This window comes from Solea solea, chromosome 12 (assembly GCF_958295425.1).
Source record: "Solea solea chromosome 12, fSolSol10.1, whole genome shotgun sequence".
Taxonomy (NCBI): Eukaryota; Metazoa; Chordata; class Actinopteri; order Pleuronectiformes; family Soleidae; genus Solea; species Solea solea.
Genome location: NC_081145.1, coordinates 27616889 through 27637700, shown reverse-complemented (window position 1 = coordinate 27637700; position 20812 = coordinate 27616889). Strand labels below are relative to the sequence as shown.

The 20812-nt window shown below is 41.8% G+C and overlaps 1 protein-coding gene across 1 annotated transcript in view; it reads right to left on the bottom strand.

Annotated features, from left to right (window-relative positions):
- Window positions 1-20812, bottom strand: part of tead1a (TEA domain family member 1a) — a 46171-nt gene that overhangs the window by 14513 nt on the left and 10846 nt on the right. The window contains exons 2-3 of the mRNA XM_058645081.1: window positions 8896-9375; window positions 380-444 (exon numbers count right to left, since the gene is read on the bottom strand). Of these exons, the coding sequence (XP_058501064.1) occupies window positions 380-444; window positions 8896-9100 (270 nt within the window). The 5' untranslated portion in view covers window positions 9101-9375. The remainder of the gene's footprint in view (window positions 1-379; window positions 445-8895; window positions 9376-20812) is intronic.

Genomic DNA, 20812 nt, shown 5'->3' with positions numbered 1-20812 from the left:
GTCAATCAAACTGACGCCTGAGGATAACAAACATGTATTAATTTATGTTGCTTTATCTTTATAACACCACGTTTTGGAATAAATCTTATTTTATTTGACTGATTTACTCCTAATACATGACAGATTACGGACACAGCAGTTCATCCATTAATTCATTACATTTAATTTCATAACAAAAAATGTTTTTTTTGCAGCTCAGATTTAAACGACCGTCTTCACAAGGCCTGAAAAATACAACCTGTGACTCCTGACATTTTACAAAAAAAAGTACATCCCTTATATCCTCATAAATATATTCTATTCTATTCTATTCTATTCTATTCTAAGTGATCTGCCTTTCGATGGTGTGACTGGATTTGATGTCCAATCCCATAATTACCTGTTTCCTCGTACGCGTCTTTCCTGTTCGGAGCTTGATGTATCTGGCTATCAGCTCATTTCGACCTGGAGGGGAAAAAAACACAGGACATATTGATGAAACATTCTGTACACACACGCACACAGACACACACACACACACACAAACAAAACTGTTATTCTGTCTTTTCTTCCTCATAAAACATCACAAGTATGAATCATATTAAAAACGGACAAACAACTTTGGGTCTGATTTACTGCTGTTGACCCAGCGACCTTGTGACGATGCCCCTTGTTGAGCCCTCTACACATGTGTGCACACACACACACACAAATCACACGTACGCTAAGGCCCTGAATACACATGACCCAACAATACAGGCATTCATGCAGACTGGCTGTCCCCTGATTAAAGGAACCAGCAGGCCAGCTGTACCCATGCTTACGTGTGCGCACACACACACACACACACACACACACACACACACGCACACACACACACACACACACGCACACACACACACACACTTACAATGCTGAATAATTCAACCCATTCAATGGGGAGCACAGCAGACTCAGCATGACCTGGCTAGTATAGATTAGTCAGGCAGAGGAGGAGGAAGAAAACCTTGCTGTTACATCCAGAAAACCTGTTACAGAGACGTGGCTTTGTAATACACTGTGTGTGTGTGTGTGTGTGAGTGTGAACACACAGATTAGTTAACAGATTAACAGTGTTGCTTAAGTGGAGATGAAGCACCGAGCAATAACCACTGCGGTTTGTTTTTATTATTTTACCTTAAGCGAGATTTAGCACAACAACAAAAATGAGTTGACATTTGCAGCCATCTTTACAAGGTGATGTCATCACAATGACAGTCTGACTGTTTGTTTGTTTGTTTGTTTGTTTAACGGCGGTGAAAACCTGAAGATGTTCAATGAATCAACTTCTACTGCTACACAAAGCAGCTGTGGAATCACAGTTACAGCTATCGTAGCTAAATGTCAATATCTGCTAACGTCAAACACCAGAGCCACGGCATTTAGTTACCTAGTGTGTGACGTTAGTTAACATGTGTGGCTATCCTGGCTGCTAACATCAGACATCGATGCTAGGGCATGTGGCTATCCTAGCTGCCAATGTCAAACATCGATGCTATGGCATGATACTATCATCACTGCTAACTTCAAACATCAATGCTATAGTATGGGGCTATCATAGCTGCTAACATCAAAACCAATACTACGGTGTGTGGCTATCATAGCGGCTTACATCAAACACTAATGTTACAGTGTGTGGCTATTATAGCTGCTAACATCAAACACTGATGCTACAGTGTGTGGCTATCACAGCTGCTAATGTAAAACACAGATGCTATGGTGTGTGGCAATCACAGCTGCTAACATCAAACATTGATGCTACAGTGTGTAACTATCATAGCTGCTAACATCAAACCCTAATGCTAGAGTGTGTGGCTATCATAGCTGCTAATGTCAAACATGGATGCTATGGTGTGTGGCAATCATAGCTGCGAACATCAAACATTGATGCTACGGTGTGTAACTATCATAGCTGCTAACATCAAACACGAATGCTACGGTGTGTAGCTATTATAGCTGCTAACATCAAACACTAATTATATGGTGTGTGGCTATCATAGCTGCTAACATCAAATACCAATGCTACGGTGTTTGCTATTAGGGCTGCTAACATCAAACACGATACTACAGTGTGTGGCTATTAGCTGCTAACATAAAACACTAATGCTACAGTGTGTGGCTATCATAGCTGCTAACATCAAATATTGATGCTATGATGTGTGGCTATCATAGCCGCTAACACTCAGGCCATGGTATCTGATTACCATAGCTGTTTTTTTCAAACACTGATGCCACATAGTGTAGCAACCAAAGCTAACATCAAACACAAATGTCATGGCACGCATAGCATAGCTGCTAACGTCAAAACCAAAGTAATTTAAATGTCATATACTTTTTTTCTTTTAAGTTTAATATTGTAAACAGTGACTTTTTCTGGTAAGATTCTGCATCACATTCACTATGAATATGAACAGGTTATGACTCCCAACTTGTAAAAATGTGGTTAATTAAAACATTTTTTTTTGTCGTTGTTGCTTTTAATTAGATTATTTGTTGTTCTTGTTGTGGCTCCGTTTACTTTGGTTTTGTCTCTTTTTGGCTTGTTTTTCTGTTCCAAACCAAGTGGAAAACCAAAGTCAGGCCAGCTGGCCGACTGATGGTCAAGATCAGCACAAAGCCAAAACCTCTACTCACCACCCAAATGGCTCACAACAATAGCCCTAACTAACTAGCAGATGGTGTGTGTGTGTGTGTGTGTGTGTGTGTGTGTGCTCTGACCACTCTCGCAGAGATAGGGAGCTTACAGTGATAAAATCTACAGCTCGTGCAGGTGTTTTCCTTCTAGCAATCAAAAGCCGTGACTGACGACAGCACACACGCAGGCACATGCACGCACACACACACACACACACACACACACACACACACACGTATGTACATGCATGGGTGCCAACACACACACACACACACACACACACGCACACACACAGAGTGGGTCCTGGCTGCGGAGGCTGACATCTGACTCCAGAGGGGCCAGCTGGTCTTTCTAGGAGGCTTAACGGTGAATTATCATCCTTCACTAACCCTGCGGCACACATCCCTCTCTCTCTCTCTCTCTCTCTCTCTCTCTCTCCCTCCCTCCCTCTTCCTCCAAAACTCTCCAACAAACACACACACACACACACACAGATGACCCCCCCCATCCATCCATCCATCCTCTGGCTGTTCCCTTGTTCCCCCTCTTCTGTCCCTCTTGTAGTGAATGGGCTTCCCCTCTGCTCCCCTCCCTCTTCTCCTCTTCTCCTCTTCGTCTCTCCCTCTCTTTTCTCTTTTTGCCCAGTGAAAGACTTCAAGGCCAAAGTCAGATGGTCATTAACTGTGACGAACACTGCCCCCCCCCCCCCCCCCATTTCTCCAAGCTGTAGCTACTCTGTGTGCGAGCAGATACAGAGTGAGATGATAACACACTTCCAAATACACTGAATTAACATTTACATTTTTGCCATTTTGGACCAAGATCTTGTAAAATATATGTTGGTATTGTCTTCAATATCTCGAGACAACAAAGGTTCAATATAAGACCAAGCAAAAATGACCAGTATCGCCATTAAAAACCCTTTCAAATCAACCAGTATTGATAAATACCAGGATTAAATATCACCTGAAGAAGCCAAATAGTTGTGTTTTCAAAATTCTTTATGGACAGAAAACAGCAAACACCTGTTTGAACAGGTTTCTCTGACTTTTCAGTTTCCTAAATGTGAATATTTTCTTGTTCCATTTTGCTCCACGTAACAAATCTGATCTGAGTTTTCTGACACATTGTGGAACCAAACTAATCAATTAATCAAGAAAATAACGGGCAGATTTGAAGAAAAACAGACAGATTTTTTACTTTTAGAACGACATACATGTTTGGCCATTATTATTATTACATAACGACTATGTTTACCACTTGTGTGTTTTGTTATTTTAAAGTAAAACAATATTTGTCCAATTTCCTGTTCTTTTCCTCGTTCATACCATAAACCGATGATCGCTGGACAAAACCTGACATTTCGAGGTTTAAAGGCGAGGTCATCACATTGATCCGCCTTCAGAGAACAAAAAGCTCACAAGACTTTTTTAATTCATTCTCAGGAGTAAAACGTTTACTAGGGTAATCGGTTACAAAGTTCTCCGCCAACAATTCAAGATCACAAATCGTCTAAAAAGACAACCAAAGGTCTCCTAACATGCAGGACACGCCATACCAACAAAGTCCAATGAAATGACTATTGACCGACGTCCAACGATGTCAGTTTACGTCCCAGCCTTTAGAGACACAAACTAATCACAGGTTGCAAACCCAACATGACATTAAGTTAAAGTCAAAAACACAAAAACAAATGAAGCAATGGAATTCTCCAATCAAGCCAAAGTGACTGGAATGATGTAATAGCACGAGAAAAAAAACGCAGCATTAGAAACCAATTATCATCTCATTTGTCACTTGTCATTGAGGCAGCATTGAGACAAACGACCACTTAGCAAATAAGCACTTTTTTCACTGTGTGGAAACCATTTTCTTCTTCTTTTCACTTTTCCTGTCCTCTGAAAAAAGCAGCCAGCGCTCCAGTGGTTTACCTTCACTCACCACTCTCAGTTAAGTGCAGTGATTAAGAGCCCGAGCTGCTTTACACAAAAACCTCTCTCTCTCTCAGAGTAAGGTCAAAGCCTTGCGGACTGCGCTCGCTAACAAGGCTGCAGTGGAGTGGCGGACATTGTTGTGTGGCATGGACAGACCTTGGAGACCACAGGAGCAGAACTCTGGCCCCCGAGGCCCGGGCGCTCGATCAGGGACGATGGGGTTTGTGTCCTTCATTTGTTTGTTTCTTTGTCTTTTTCAACACAAATCATGATTTATTTGTTGGAAAACAACCTTAAACTCTGCAGTGGGAGAAAAAAGTGATGGATAAGTTTCATCAGGCTGATACTGGTCAAGATCATTGGGCATGGCACATTGTCTCTATAGCACCCCCTCAAGTGTTTTGGACTCCCTTTGGGTGACATTTAGGACATGTTCCTGTTTGAGCGGATTAACTCTTCTGTTAGCATGTCGCCAACAAGCATGCGTTATTCTCATTACCGTAACTCCTATAGACTGTCTGTGATATCTAGAGAATTCACAAATTCACTATGGACTGGCAATCTGTCCAGGGTTTGTCGTCGTATGTCAGCTGAGATCGGGACCCTACACGACCCTCATGTAGAGGAGAAAGGGGTAGAACGGATGGATGGATACTGGAAAGCAGAGAAATAGAGCTTTTTTTGCTCCCATATACTTGTTGTTACGGTAGAATCTCAGGACTCGCGCCCAATCTCAGAGGAGATTCACCAGCGTGCCGCACATTTGTGACATCAGCTTCTCAGTACCGTAATTCCGAAAGGGTTGAATAACTGCCAGATATGGACAAGTGAAAGTTATCTTTGGAAAAACTCCCTCACTGAACTTTTTTTTTTTTGACAATTCTACAGCCATAAAAATCAAGATAGATCCAGGCAGCCTGAATATCATGATGGTCATAAGAGGATTAAAGGGTCAGGTTTGTGATATCAGGACATTAAAATAAAAACGGTATCCCTAGTTTGGGTTGGCGAGTAAAAACCATAAGAAAAAGAATGGACGCAGGGTTCTGGTTTGAAGAGCCAAGCCTGGGAATCGATTGGTTTTCAGGGTTGGGTTCGGTCAGGTGACATGGTAATATTGTAATAAACAACTATATTAATTAACAAATGAAGGCGCTCTAAAGAAAAACAGTCGCTGACGGTTTCACTCGCCTGGTGTCACTACTTCATGTCTCCTCATGGAGGCGCTGCTCAAATGAATGAAGGGGAAACTTGGTAAAAAGTTACCATAATGGTGGATAAAGCTACGGTAACCCCATCCACGTTTAATACGTAGACTTTATGACCTCTGTTCTGTATGTTGTGAATAAACAATAAAGAAATCCTGCACATTTAACTTTACACGTTAACGCTTTGGTATCAGATATCGCGATGTATCGTATTGTAATATTATTGGTATCATAGACCATGTATCATATTGCACTGTGATTCCCACCCCTGGTGGACACCAGTGTGATTGACAGCTGGTATCGTGGCTGCAGGCGGCGTCTGTAAACTTCTCTCTGTAAACTAGGAATATTTTATTAGACGACCCAGAATAAAACACTTTAATAAGGCACTTAGTGAATAATAATTGTGGCTTATGTCGATGCTGCAGCCTGCTCTCCCTCCATTAACAGTCACAGTATGTTGTAGACTTCACGTAATGTGGCTGTTTTCTGGAACATGTCCCTGATCTGCTGCTTTAGACGTTTAGACGAAGGTTCAGTTCCATTAATTTGTCCCGTAAATCCATACCACGTTTGTATAGGGGACATAGCCACTGCCCATTACTTTCTACACCTCGTGTACTTTTGCCAAGGATAATAGTGCTATTATGCACCTTTTCAATTCTCCCTTTTACATGCGAATTCATCCCGGGCACTTTTCGCACCTTTTTCTTCTTTTCCATTTCAGCCCATTTAGCCTGTAGCTGGTGGGGGGTATTTTTAGAAGAACACAGGTTCCCTGTCCCATCAAATATTATGGGACTCTTTCTTTTCTGCAGCACTACTCACCTGTTCGGCGCCCTTTTTTTTTTGCTTAATTAAAGGTTTGAAGTGAACAGTGAGGACGTCTTTTACAGGTTGGGTTTTGCATCAGTTTCTACTCAAAAACAAATCATGAAAAAGTCATTTATGTTTCATCCAAAGTCAAAAGAAAATATATGTGATCCTGTTCCCGCCTGTGACGAGATGCTGTTTTTAAAGGGTTTTACGATCAAAATATGACATTCTGTTTATCCAGACTCCAGTTCAGTAGGTGGCAGTAATGCACCTGTTAACTGGTTTGCCAGGCATCAATAGAATCAACAACCCACAAAAGAAGAAGAAACTGTTTCCCTCTGTAACTGATGCTTGTGACTTCCGCGACCCGATCCGTACCTGAAACCCAATTTGTTCTGTGCATGTGCAAAAGTGTGGCTACTTCCTGTTAGCGCTAATGTTTTGCGTCAGTCGTGTAGTGACCACTAAACTAAAAAGGTAACATAAAAACATCTTCTCTTTGTTATGTCAAGAGCTTTGAACAGGAAGTAGTACAAATGTGAAGTCAGTGGCTCTTATTTTGAAGGCCAGGTTGAGAGTAAGATGAGCTGAGTTGACAGTGTGTGTAGAAGAAAATGAAGCCATGCTGGCACAGGGATAAGATCTGGAGAGAAGTTAAGTCACTTGAATTTGAGGAAAAACCTTTCACAGCCCTTTTTCTTTGTCTTTTCACTAAACAGGAAGTCGGTCATGTTGGACTTCCTGTGGCATTTTTTTTTCTATTTACAAACACATTGTTAAGGGCCTTAACGAACGTCAGATTCTCACAAATGTTGGAAAAAGCAGACGTGTCAGAGGGGACAAAAAACAAACCGCACTGTTGTGGTTGTAGCCGTTGTAGCACGACTACACGTTAGCTCCTCCTGCTAACCCAAAGCTGCTGCCACGGCAACTGCTGATTTGGGCGGCCACACATCGACTGAACTCGAACCCCCCTCCCACTTCGTTTCCCTGTGAGTTTTGTTGAAATCCACGGTGTGTAAACTATGCTAACTAGCGCTACAGACGTGTTTGTAGCATCAGTCATGTGACCTTATTCAGAGGTGGAAAACCCCTGGATTTAAACATGTACTGGAACCCTATGGAGGAGGTCACATCTGATGACAAAGGTGTTTCCTTGCATGTAGGATCACGTGATTGGAGGTCAGAGGTCAGATTTAGGGACCTTAAAAACCGATTGCTGGACCTTCAGAGCAACACAGAGCGGTAAAGTAGCTCATCTGCTCTGCGTCTAAAAGCAGACGCTCTCAAATGCAATTAGGGCCTCGGTGATGAACGTGTCACCGGCGCGGAGACAGAGTCAACAAGCTCAACAAACTGCCACTGAGGCAGAGGACAGGATGACAGCCATTGATTGGCTCCTATATGAGTGCACTACTGTATATGTCAACACACGTGTGCTCGGTAACAGGCAGGATGTTTGGGGGTTATTCGTCTGGAGTTCATCCTTTCATTTTTTTCCCTCGTCAGACAAAACATTCCTACATTTATCATGAAGAAATCTTTTATTTTAGAGCCAAAATAGTCACAGCTCTCCCTAGAATCCACAGAAATCTGTAATTACATGTAAAGTTTATTTTTATTCGCCTTGTAATGACATCAGTGCCACTTATTTTGAAGACGCAACAGGTGCTGATTAATCAGTCTGCCTCGAAGGTTAAAAAGTATCTGCTACTGGGGCGGAGTTTTGATTTAAATTTAAACCCAAGACTAAAGTAGTGCAAAGAAATCAGGAGAGTGCACTCTGTATACTGAGAGAACACAGGCACAGCTGGTGGCAGCCAGAGGACCATCTGTTCATCACTTTATTAGTACACACACACACACACACACACACACACACACACACGTTTGCGCAGCTATTCTTCTCAGGACACGGCATTGACTTCCACTCCTTTGGACAGCGTAAGCAAATCTCTAACTCTAACTTAAACCATAACAACAATTCCGACGCAAGATTCAAAGCCAACAATGTCCAACTGTAGATCATTTAAAAAGACTTAACAATCCTACTTCCAATTCCAAAATCTACTTATAATTCCAAAATCTACTTGACTTCAAAAAACGTCCACATTTTGTACAAAACAATGACCAAGAAACTGTTATTTTCCAAAACAACAGATAAACGAGGACATTTTTTTTTTGCTTTTTATATCATAAAAACATTATATTTTGTGACCTCTTTAAATTAAATTGACACATTTCTTTGTAACGTATGAAGTGAAATGTCCACCCGCTCACTCACCGTACATCTTCCCCTCGTCCGACAGTATAATCTTCCTCCGTCCACACGGCGGGTAAATGGCCAGGGCCTCCTGGAAGCTCTGCTCGATGTCGGGGCTCCAGACGCCCTCGGGGTCCCCGTCCATGGTTTTGTCGCCTCCCGAGTCACTCATTCTGTCCATGTCCTCCCCGGCACTCTCGCTGCCGCTCCAGCTGCTGCGATCCATCCTGGCAGCTAACGCTAACTAGCCAACTCGTGTATGGAGCACAAATGCTAAAAAAAGCTACTCAATTAAAGTTGTTACCAGTAAAAATAATAATAATAATCTTCCAGTGGGAGCACCCAGATGTTGGCTAATATAAGTATAATGCTAATGCTAACTGGTGCTTCAACAGCAGTGACTTAAAATGCTAGCTACAATGATGACACAGCAAATTTGTTGTCTGACTGCAGAAAAGTCCGGAAGGTGTTCGGACATCCAGCGCCACGCAGCAGGGAACCCTGAAAACAAAGAGAAAAATTAACATTCACATTGTAATTTATTTACGTTTTCAAAAGACAAACGGCGAAAATAAGTGAATTTAGCTCCGTTTGCTTCACAACAGTAAATAAAAGGACAGGTTTGGTGGAAAGAGAGAGAGAACAGGCAGATGTTTGTGACTTCTTGGACTACGAACATAAATGAATACTAATAATTCTGTGGGAATGAATTTGCAAGAGTAAAACAAAGAGACAAATTGCAATTTTTTTAACCTTAAATGTTGCTATGTGCAAAAAAACCCCAATTGAATCACTTGTTTACATTTAGACTGTTTTTTAATGACTGTTCAAAGTGAATTTGAATTTAATTGAGTTTTATTGAATTGAACGATTGAATCTGTCGATTAATCTGTCGATTAATCTGTCGATTGTTTTCTCGATTAATCGACTAGTTGTAGCAAATAAACCAGAAAATATTCACATTTACAAAAATTGTTTTTTAATAAACACTAAATATTTGACGATTAATTAGAACCCTAAATGTTGCTACATGTCCAAAAAAAATGTTGATATTATTGTGTATTTGAATGTAATGAGGTTAAAATGAATTGTATTGTATTGAATTTGACTAAATTTGCACTTTTGAACCTTAATTAAACGCACAATAGCATATAAAAACAAAACTGGCATCACAAAATTGTTTTGATTTCATTTGATTGCGGCGCCAGCATCAATAAAACCTTCATCTGTGACGAAATCAATCAATAGAAGTTTGACCTGACAATACAGGGCAAACGTAGCCGTACACGTTGGTGGTTTCAGGGTAAAAATCAAATCCAGAATTCCATTTAAAAATCAAGGTAACTAGAGTAGAGTGAGGCTGGAAGGTTGTGATTATTTTTGACTGAAACTGCGAAATGAAGACGCTCATCATGTTACATCATGTTACTGTGTCATATTTGTGCAGATCTGTGAGAAACAACGATGTTTTCTTCATTCTGTATAATAATAATAATGTCTCTATATCAGGACAATATTTAATCTAAAATGTGTCAATCATTTGACACATTTGACATTTTCATGAACTATACTGTATATATTCTGGTAATTGTCTATACCGTACATTCTATTTTTTATTTTTACAGTCGTATTGTTATTATCTTTCAATATTGTTCTTGTTTATCGTGTTTTATTCATTATCTTGATCTAAACTGTCTTACTTTGCTGCTGTGACAATGTAAATTTCCTCATTGCGGGAATAATAAAGTATCTTTATCTTATCTTATATAAAAATTGCAGTAGGCCATATTGCGATTTTGATTTAAAAAAAGAGAGAGAGGTCGTTCTCTTTTATCTTTATTTATTTGTGATTCATGTTGATCTTTGTCCACCGAGATAGATTTTTTTATTTTATTTACTGTCCCTGGTCCAGCTTTAAAAGTCTTTCGCGAGCCTGCCACGTCCTCAGGTGCATTATTGCTTCTTTTCATGGATGAAATAGCCTATTTTTGTTTAACTCTTGCAGCAACAGAGCATCAAATCCACAGGTGAACGGGACGGACTGACTGACTGACTGCGACTCCAACACAGCCACAAACACAAATTTAAAAATGAGGAGGGGGAAAAAAGAAGAAAAGAAATGAGTGGGTTTTTGCCAGCTGCCTACAATTCTTTTAAAATCCCCCACGGTAAACAGCAGGGTTGGCGCAGCACACACACACACACACACACTGACATATGCACACACATACACACACACTTCAGAAACACACACAATTACAGTGCCAGCTCCTGGGGCGAACACATGTCATTTTGTCTGGTCTTCTACGGTTCACACTTCCACTGCACTGTCGCCTGCCACAGCTTGCACAAGCCTGTAAATGTGTGAGTGTGTGAGTGTCCGTGTCTCTCTCTCTCACACACACACACACACACACACACATGTAAATGCAGCATGCAAAGCAGCAGGCAACATTTTCTTTTTCCTTTTTTTAACCCCGGTCCACGCACTGTGAGGATTTATTACAACCAGAGGGTAAAAAACACGACAAGGCCACGGGAAAACATCTGTTAGCGAGTCGGGCGTGTGTGTGTGTGTGTGTGTGTGTGTGTGTGTGTGAATGTGTGTGTGTGTGTGTGTGTAACAACCGCTGCTTTTTACAAGTTTGTCCTCAGCGTCTCTTCTTCACCCGTGTTCCATTTAGACTCATTTCCTTTTTCCTCTGCTCTGCTCTGCCCTCCTGCTCTGCTCCAGCTGTTTTCCATACAAACACCAGCTGATTCATTCATTCATTTTCTCTCCCTTTCCTCTTCAGAGTGTGTGGTGTGTTGATATATTATGGATCTAACGTCACACGTAGAACAGTCAAAAGTGATACTTAAAAACAGGCTGAGAACGTTTGGAAACAACTCGTGATTCAGAGGCGGTTTTTAAGGTCAAGCCTGGAGGTGAAAGCAGGACAGTTGTGTGACACAGAGACAAGAACTCTTTACTGTTTCTACATTTACACACTTTAAGACGGACTAATGGTGCAAACCACGGTAAAATGCTACCGTATTAGCTTTAATCACCATGGTAACTGCTCTCGATAATATGGAACTAGATTTGTCTCAAATAAAATACAGATTTAATCATTCAAATATATTGTATTTTATTGTTTGAAAATGCACTTGTTCTTTGCGCCGTGGTTTTTTGTTTGTGGGCGGGCCTTATGAAGCTGCCTGCTGATTGGCTACTGAGTTTTCCCCGTTGACATCTGACAAAATAATTGTAAACAAACAAAAAAGAAAAAGAAAAAATATTTCTGAATGATTAAATCAATATTGTATTTGCTTCTTAAAAAGTGTTGTTTGAAAATATTGAATCTAATTCCATTGTATTGGTGTAATATATATACGGCCCCTAAAATGAGTCTGGTCTGGTTAGACCGGCTCCGCCCACGACAGTCAGCTGACTGGATGCCAGAAATCAGACATAAGCATGACTCAGCATAATAAATTACACAAGTAGCCCTGATGTCTGCTGGATGATTAGGGTTTGGTAATAATCTATTGATTCCTGCTGCCCACAACTAGAGCTGCAAAAGTTCCCTTTAATTAATTCCCACGGAAATTTTCCAATTTGGAATATTTACAAAGTTCCCAAAGTTTCTGGAAATTTTACCATGAATTTTCCACACATTTTCAAACTGGCCGAAAACATAAACACATCAATCAATAAATCTTTATTTATTTATTTTTTTACGAGCTAGTGTCAAAGTTTTCTTCGCCAAAATAAAAGTCGCTGAGGTTGTTTTGTGATTCAGTCAATGAATTTGGAGCATAAAAGCGACTCGACGCATTCAAATCATCTTTATGGAATCACCTTGTAAAGATACTCAATAGGGGGCGAGGGCGACGTAGGCGTGGAGTCGGACGCTTTATGATTTCAGGTCGCCGAAATATAGAATATATATTCCACACATGATCTGAATGTGTCTCCATTTTACCACTCACAAAACATTTGACCTGTTTAAAAAGCTCACGCTGAAGGCGCGACAATGAACCACCGACTGGGACTTTAAATTCCCGCGGCTACATTTTAGTCTCTATTGTGTGCGCTCACTCAAAAGTGTTCTTATTATTTTTCAATCACGGTTGCAATGACCTTCAAGCGGGGGAAAGAATCCAGCCTGAATCGCTGCCGTTACGGCAGAAGCACTTCAGCTTCAGCTCTTCATGTGCGCGATACCAAACTTCAACGTGGCAAAGAAGGTCGTAGCGTGCACAAGTGGACGAGTTCATAAAAAATAAAGTAAAACTACTGCAATACAACGCAGAAATGTACACAGGTCTGTCTGTAAACAAGGAAATGTTAAAATAGATCAGGGAGCAGATTAGATGCTTCCTCTATCTGACAAAATATAATTGTTTAATATGGAAGATAAAAAAGTCATAATTGTGAGATAAAAAGTCATAATTGTGAGATAAAAAGTCATAATTGTGAGATAAAAATGTCGGATGCGATGTCTTTTTTCTAAACAAAAACATGACTGTAGTAGCGTGGGCTGTAGCTGCGTCCAACACACCACTGTTAAAATCTAAACATTCATATTCAGCCTCTTAATTCAGTGCATCAGAAACTCCTTTGGCAGCCGCTCCGGCTTTGACTCTGTTCACACCTGGATCCCACTCCTCCTGGCAGACGCTGCAAAGCTCTGTCAGTTTGAGTGGGTCGTGTGAGAACTGTCACATTCTCGTCTCTCTGCAGATGTTCTACGGTGCAGCCTGTGTCTGGTTCTTTGGCTGGGACACTCGAGGACAGATCTGTCCCCAAAGGCTCTCCAGCAGGATGCTCCGGGAGAACCCATGCACACACGAAGACAAATTTTCTTCAAGGACCTCTCTGATTTTTTGGGCTGAGGCCTCAGATTTCATGGCTCAGTCTTTGTCCTGACATGTAGTGCAAATTAAGGAACCTCACACACACACACACACACACAAGCATGCACTTTTCTTAACTATGTCCAATCAATTTAATTTGCCACAGGTGCATTCCAGTCATGCTCTGGGATAATTAAAGAAAACAGGATGCACCTGATAACAGAGCCACGGAAAAGGCTCGAAATACTTTTATAAATGATGTTTTGGTTTGAAATTGTTGGGTTTTTCTTTTTCTTTTTCTTTCAAATTCATCTTTCATCTTCTCTAGGGGTCGCCACAGTGGATCGCTATTTTGGAGATCCGAATATTGTGGTTTGACAGAGATATCTTACACCGGATGCCCTTCCTGATGCAACTATCCCATTTATTTGGGATTTGAGACCGGCACAAGAGTCGTGTTTCCATCATGGGTACAGTATGGGACAGTTTGGTGGTCCGGTCAGCGAGATACTTAACGTGACATTGTACCAGTCCAGCGACATGTCAAGCTTGGTGTGAGAATAGACTGCGGGGCGTTGAAGAAACACCGGGAGTGGAACTTTTCTGACTGTCGTGGGTCTAGCTCCCTACTGTACCATTACTCTGGTACCCCAGGGAAAGGGTACAGAAACATGGAACGGTTGGGGCCACTTATTTTGGAACTATTCCTAATGGAAGCGTAAAAAAGTAGTACGGTGCCAAACTGTTCCACTTGGTGGAAACATTCCCTGGATGGGCCCCTGTGGCTGGGGTAAATTTGAGTGTCCACTTAAGCCAATCAATGGGTAACTTGGGTGTCTTGCTCAGAGGTACCCATGCCCTTGCCTTGTCTGTATTCCAAGAAAGCTGAGTTCCATTTCCACTAGGCCATGTGCTGCCCAGGTTTTAAACTGTTGTTCAACCCCCCCCAAAAGAAATACCATGCTGTACCAAACTGAAACATACCATACCGTACCAATTTCAGATCCCACACCTCAAGACTTCAAAACAGGAGTTCACAGTTCTTATGGCTGATGTCACTGCAAGTTGCCATTTGTGTACTGTATACCAAATAAAGTGGGTCAACACCACAATTTTATCAGCTTAAATTCAAAGCTAAAGCACAACAAAGAGTGAAAACAGAAGTAGCTCCTGGGTTTGATTAATATCCGAAGCCACTTTACAGTTTGGAGACAAGCGAGTGCGAGTGGGGCCCAGGAGCAGATGGACACTGGAGAGATACAACAATCAACGGACAACTGGGTGACTCGTCTTCACTGTGGACACACCCGACCCCCCCCCCCATCCCTGTCCTCTCTGCGCCCCCCCTCACCAGGCAGGCCCGGGCCGCTGCAGCCAGAACAGCAGGCCTCATGGTGTCAGTGCCAGCACTCAGGAGAAAACACAGGGCAGACCGCCACAATCCTGCAGCTGCCTTGGACTCGCACTCTCTCCCTCTGTGACGCCGCTCTTCCTCTTCTCACTTCGTCTTACAGCTTAAAGGCTTCCGCCGCACGCCAACTACATGTATGAGCCTGAGCCCATGCAATGTGCATGGCTCCGTGCCTCGATATCCTCCAACGCAAGCCAGTGAGGTTGTTAAGAAATGCACTGGTGTGTGTGTGTGTGCAAACATAAGTGTTTGCGTCAGCAGGGGGTCCCCCGTTGGTAGACAGGCTGTTTGTATCGCAGGCTGGTCAGTTCCTTTCACTCATTCTTCTATTGGAGCATTCAACGGCATCTGTTTTAACTGCTTCCAACACACACACACACACACACACACACAGTCTGGTTTCCATGACTTCAGAGGACATTACATTGACTTACATTCATTTCCAGGAGACTTAGGCCACATCCAGACGGCACCAAACATAAACCATCATTAGTGCCTGCAGCTGCAAGGCATTCTAGTGAGAACCCTAGGGTTCTCACTAGAATGCCTTGCGCTGCAAGCATCTCTTGTTATCCTACGCGTTTATTCCGCTTATTTTTCCCGCGCACGCCAAAAGTTTGGCGCGCTTCTCCTCCTGCATCTTTGAGAAACCCCCAACACAAGTTATATCAAAATGTGCGCCTTGACCGGGAATGGTGTGCTATGACTTTTCTAAGATTTTCATATAACCATTGGGATAATATTTACAAAAAACTGAACAAAAATTAACATTGAAGTGGATGGGAGACCGAAAAAAACCAAGCCCGCTTTGGAGCATCACAGTGTTGTCATACTTTAACGTAGAAACGTGGTTGGAAGTTTAAACGGGTCACAAGACTTGGGACTTTTCTGACCTAAGTCGACATTTTGATACATGTTATGGTTTTTGAACTATCGCAGTTTAAGTTTTGTACTTTTTTTCAAAGCTTTCTGATTTTATAATGGGTGTGTGTGTGGTCGTTAGGTGTGAGCTAGAGTGACACACTCTAGCAAGATCCAGCAAAATAATCAGAAAAACTTCTAAACAAACTCTTCTCCTGCCCACAATTTCCAACCTACAGAGACAATTTTTACATCAAAATGTTGCCATGGTTGCGTCTAACCCTGTGTGTGTTTGTCATGTTCATATGACTTGTAGTTTTTCTTAAAATCACCTCAAAGCACAGAGAACTCTGGTCACAGTCTCAATTCACTCCCATGTTAAAATGTCTGCTTTGGAGTTGTGGAAAATCAAGATGAGGGTGATTTTAAAACTGTGATTTCTCTGTCAATTCACGCCCGTTTGTCACAAATTTTGAGATGGGATCTGCTGAAAGCCTCTTGGCGCTCACAAACCAAAAATTTTATCTCTATCATCAACCGTTCTTGAGATATGACAACTTTAAAACATGCTGTTTTCTCTGTGAGAATGGGAAACAGAGGGGATTGTGAATCTCTCTCTCTCCCTCTCTCCTGTCACTCCAGCAGTTTGCCCCGCCCCCTCCTCTGCCGGCCCTGATTACACACACCTGCTGACAATTAAGCCATGTGGACTATAAAAACTCCCTGTTCCCCTGTTCCAGTGCCAGTGTGTTTTCGTCCATGCCTGATCACCATAGCGCCTCGTCACAGCCCCAGAATCCTCAAGTTTTTGATCCTCTTGGTGAGCGATGCTTTATTTTGTAAGTTTTCTTATCATAGCCTGTTAGCTGATACCTTAGTTAAGATTTATAGCTTTTGTTTTCCTCCTTGGGAGTAGTGATGGTGAGATGAAGCCTCATGAGGCATTGAACCACTTGAGCCAATTGGTTCGAGAAAGGGTTCATTTCTCGAAGCTTCATGTGCACACGAAACCACCTACTGGCCAAGTGTATAATCACAGGCAGCTGTATCTGAACCACATAATGTGTGATGAATTGAATTTTTGTGTCTGTTAGAAATGACTATGAATTACAAAAAATGTATGACCAAATAATTTCTGTACATATGTGTTTAATAAATGTTTTGAATGTATTCTGTGTGTGTAAGTCTTCCCAAAATGGTAATATCATAATATGGCAGGTTGTGCAATGTTTTTCTGAAAATGGCATGGGTGTAATCAGGCAGAGGACAGTGAAAGTGCTTGTGGAACTAGGAAAAGGGCACAGATTATGCTTGTGAAACTTGGACAATGATGAGCCTCGCTGGCTCCATCCTATATCACCTATCCTACTCTCCTCCCTCTCCTAAATCTCTATCTCTCCCTAAACTCTCCAAACTATCTCCAAACTATATAAACGCTGTCCAAACTCTAGTATCCAAACTCTCAAACTATCCAAACTCTCAACTGACCGCAACTCTACTTCAAAAACCCACATTTTGAATGGAGCCTATATAGGGGTCTATATAGCTGTAAAACCTCGCGCTAAATCTGAACCACTTCACGAAGTAATCACGTGGTACAGCCGGGCAGCGAGGCTTCGGACGTCATCATTTTGGCTCCTCCCCTAAATGAAGCAAGCCTCGATACGCGCATCGCGGAAACGCCCCCTCCCCTGCTCGGCACACGCTTCGAAGCCTCGAAACGGAACGTCACATCACTACTTGGGAGAGATTTTTTCTTTGTTAATTTTCACAGCCTTTTAGGAACTCCAATCACTAGGATTGTGACTTACCTTTTATTAGTTAGATCCAATCATTTAGATTGCGTTTTGTTTTTTATCTCATTCTTAGTTAGTTAAGGATCGCCAATCATTAGGATTGTGCTTTTGAGTTAGCTTTTGTTTTGAAGTGTTTAGAGCCGTGTTTTCCTCCGTTTGGAGAGTTTTCTGTTTAAGTTTTACATGATAACCTTAGTCCGAGTATGTTTCCTCTTCGGAGTGATTTTTTTGTTCCGCGTTTATAGTTCCACAACGTTTCTCTTGTAGAGCGGTGCGCTCGCAATTTGTTATAGGTTTTCATAGCCACGCATTTGTTTTTCCTCAGTAAAGAGGACCTGCCTTGAGAATTGTTTACGAGTGCCAATAAAGACAATTTAAAGGCCTCTGCGTCTGAGTCCTCTCTGATCCGTCTTGTTATCTCCTTTAAAACTTGGTGTTTTTAAAGGGTGAGTCCACCAAAATACCACTCAATCCTTTACCAGCACAAGTCCTGCACGCGAAGACACATGCCGCAAGAACTGCAGGCACACTCGAAATTTCGGCACGGAATTGCGGAAATCTAGTTTTCTTTGCTGTTTTCAACAGCAGTTTTACCCCGTAAAGACGGCATTGTTTCAGGAAATATCTCCGTCCACATGGAACCAGAAAAAAAACAAAGTGACCACTGCAGTACATATGCCAGGACTGTAAGTGGCACTCTAATGTTACACCAAAACTAGAGAGGAAGACGTAGTACACATTAGGGGGAAAATATTCACTGTTTCCATGTGAATATTTAGTCACTTTACTGACACCCGGTTTCAAAAAAGCGACTGGCGACAAATCTAGCGACTTTGCACAATTCTGTTGCATTAGTGAGATCCAACACTCACCGACCGTGTGTGGAACAATCACTGATCTGTTTTGTTTATTCAAGTATAAAATAAGGTTTTGTTTTGCTTTATTTTACAATTCTCAGCCCCGTGTGTGAAATCTGTAAAGAGAGGACATGTCCTTGTGATATCGAGCGTCTTTTCAGGCTGACTAGTTTACTTTAGTTGGTAACACTGTCAGACAATCTCCAAACACAAGACAATGAGTGACAGTGCAAGAGAGAGCTGGGTAATATGATGTCATCGTTTTCCTAGAGTAGCGTATTCTCGGTCTACGCGGAAACGCGAGGCCAGCGTTTTGAGATTTCAGTTTCCCCTAAAACGCCGTCTACGTGTGGACGGCCCCTTACTCTTAGTAAGTGGGTGACCACACTCTCTGACCAATCAGTGGAATCTGGATTTTGGAACTATAAGTAGAATTTGGAATTATAATAAGATTTTGGAATGATAAGTAATCTTTTTAAATGATCTACACCTCGGCATTGTTCGGTTTGATTCTTGTGTTGGATGTCGCACTCATGACTCTTCAGTGACGACACTCTCTGACCAATCAGTGGCCGACAGTCTGTCGACGTCAGAGAAGGTACTAAAAACACACACCAGGTAGCAGGAACTGTCACTGATGGAGAAGCAAAACAAATGAGTAGAGCCAAGCCACAGTCCTCATAATGGAAAACAAGTGAGTCTATCTGTGCTCATGTGATGGGAGGAGCTCAGGACAGAGACCCAAACATGTGTCCTTTAAGAACCCACAGCTTTTTTCCCGACAATCCTTCCGACAGCAGCTTTAATCACCCACCAGTGAAAAGAGTCTCGACCCCGGCCCTTTCACACATACCACAGTCAGTGAGGTCATCCGACAGTCATGCAGTCATCGAGGGTGAACCTCACTCATGGCCTCGTATATCGGTAACGGTCATATGAGGATACGTGTCCGTCCGTGCAGAGAGAGAGAGAGAGAGAGAGAGAGAGCTCTGGAGTGAATTTGACGTAATCAATGCACGGTTCTATTTTAGGGCAGCGTTTGATTTGCGTGCAGGAGCCAGATCTAAAACAGACAACAAATAACAGGGTGATTTGTTTTCTCACACAGGGCAACACAAGCATGTGACGATTTACGACGATTTACGACGATTTACCACCAAACTGCTCTCTCTCTCTCTCTCTCCGTCAACGCCTCGAGCAAACCATGAAGCAAGACCATAGCTGTTGAAAATACTGCGGCAGAAACAAGGCTGCGATTACAACATTAATAATAATAATAAAAAATCATAACGCAGGAATTGAGGCATAACCCATCCTTTCCAATAACACACAGTCACAAACTGTTATTGTACCATCAGGTCCCTAGTGGTCGCTCTTTGATTACTGTTGTAAAAAACGCAGGCACCGGTTGTTTTCCCTGCCTCTTCTTTCAGATGCTGGACACTGAACAAGCCTGGATTCAGACAGGTAATACAGACTTAAAACATTTCTCTGAACAATAATAATAATAATAATAATAATAAACACAAACAGACAAGGATACATATGGAAAATGCTATGCTAACAAAGGAGTGATAGAGAAGGCAAAATTCAAATGCCTGAAAATACAGACAAAAACTTTTTGTTGTGTATTTTTAGTTTAATTTAAGTGAATCTAACGCGGTATCAGGCATGAGAATGGTGCTTTGGTGTGTGGTAACATAGTCCAATGGTGAAATGCGGTAACTGCATATCAGCATTGGACTATGTTACCACAGTCCATCTGATAAACTGACCCCTCAAAATAAAACGTCACCAGCCGCCACTGGTGGGTGTTAAATTCTATCACCGTTACACAAAGAAAAGTTTTTTTAGCACAGGAGCTGCTGGTCCACTGCTGCCTCGTGTGGTCACTTTGTGTCACAAGTACAATAGCTATGCCATGGAGTGCATTGTCACTTAGATTGTACTTGAAAAACACTGCCACCTGCTGATGCAGGGAGGCATTATTGAGACGAATATCACGTCTCAAAAATGTGTAACTGTGGAAAGAGAGGAATGCGTGTGCTGGCGATCCACAAATGCAATTTTCAGTTTTACAAATGTCATATTATTTGTAAAAATCAATATACAAGTTACGATTGGGATTCTTTTTTGTTCAAATCAAGAAATACGTGTGGATCAGCCTCTGC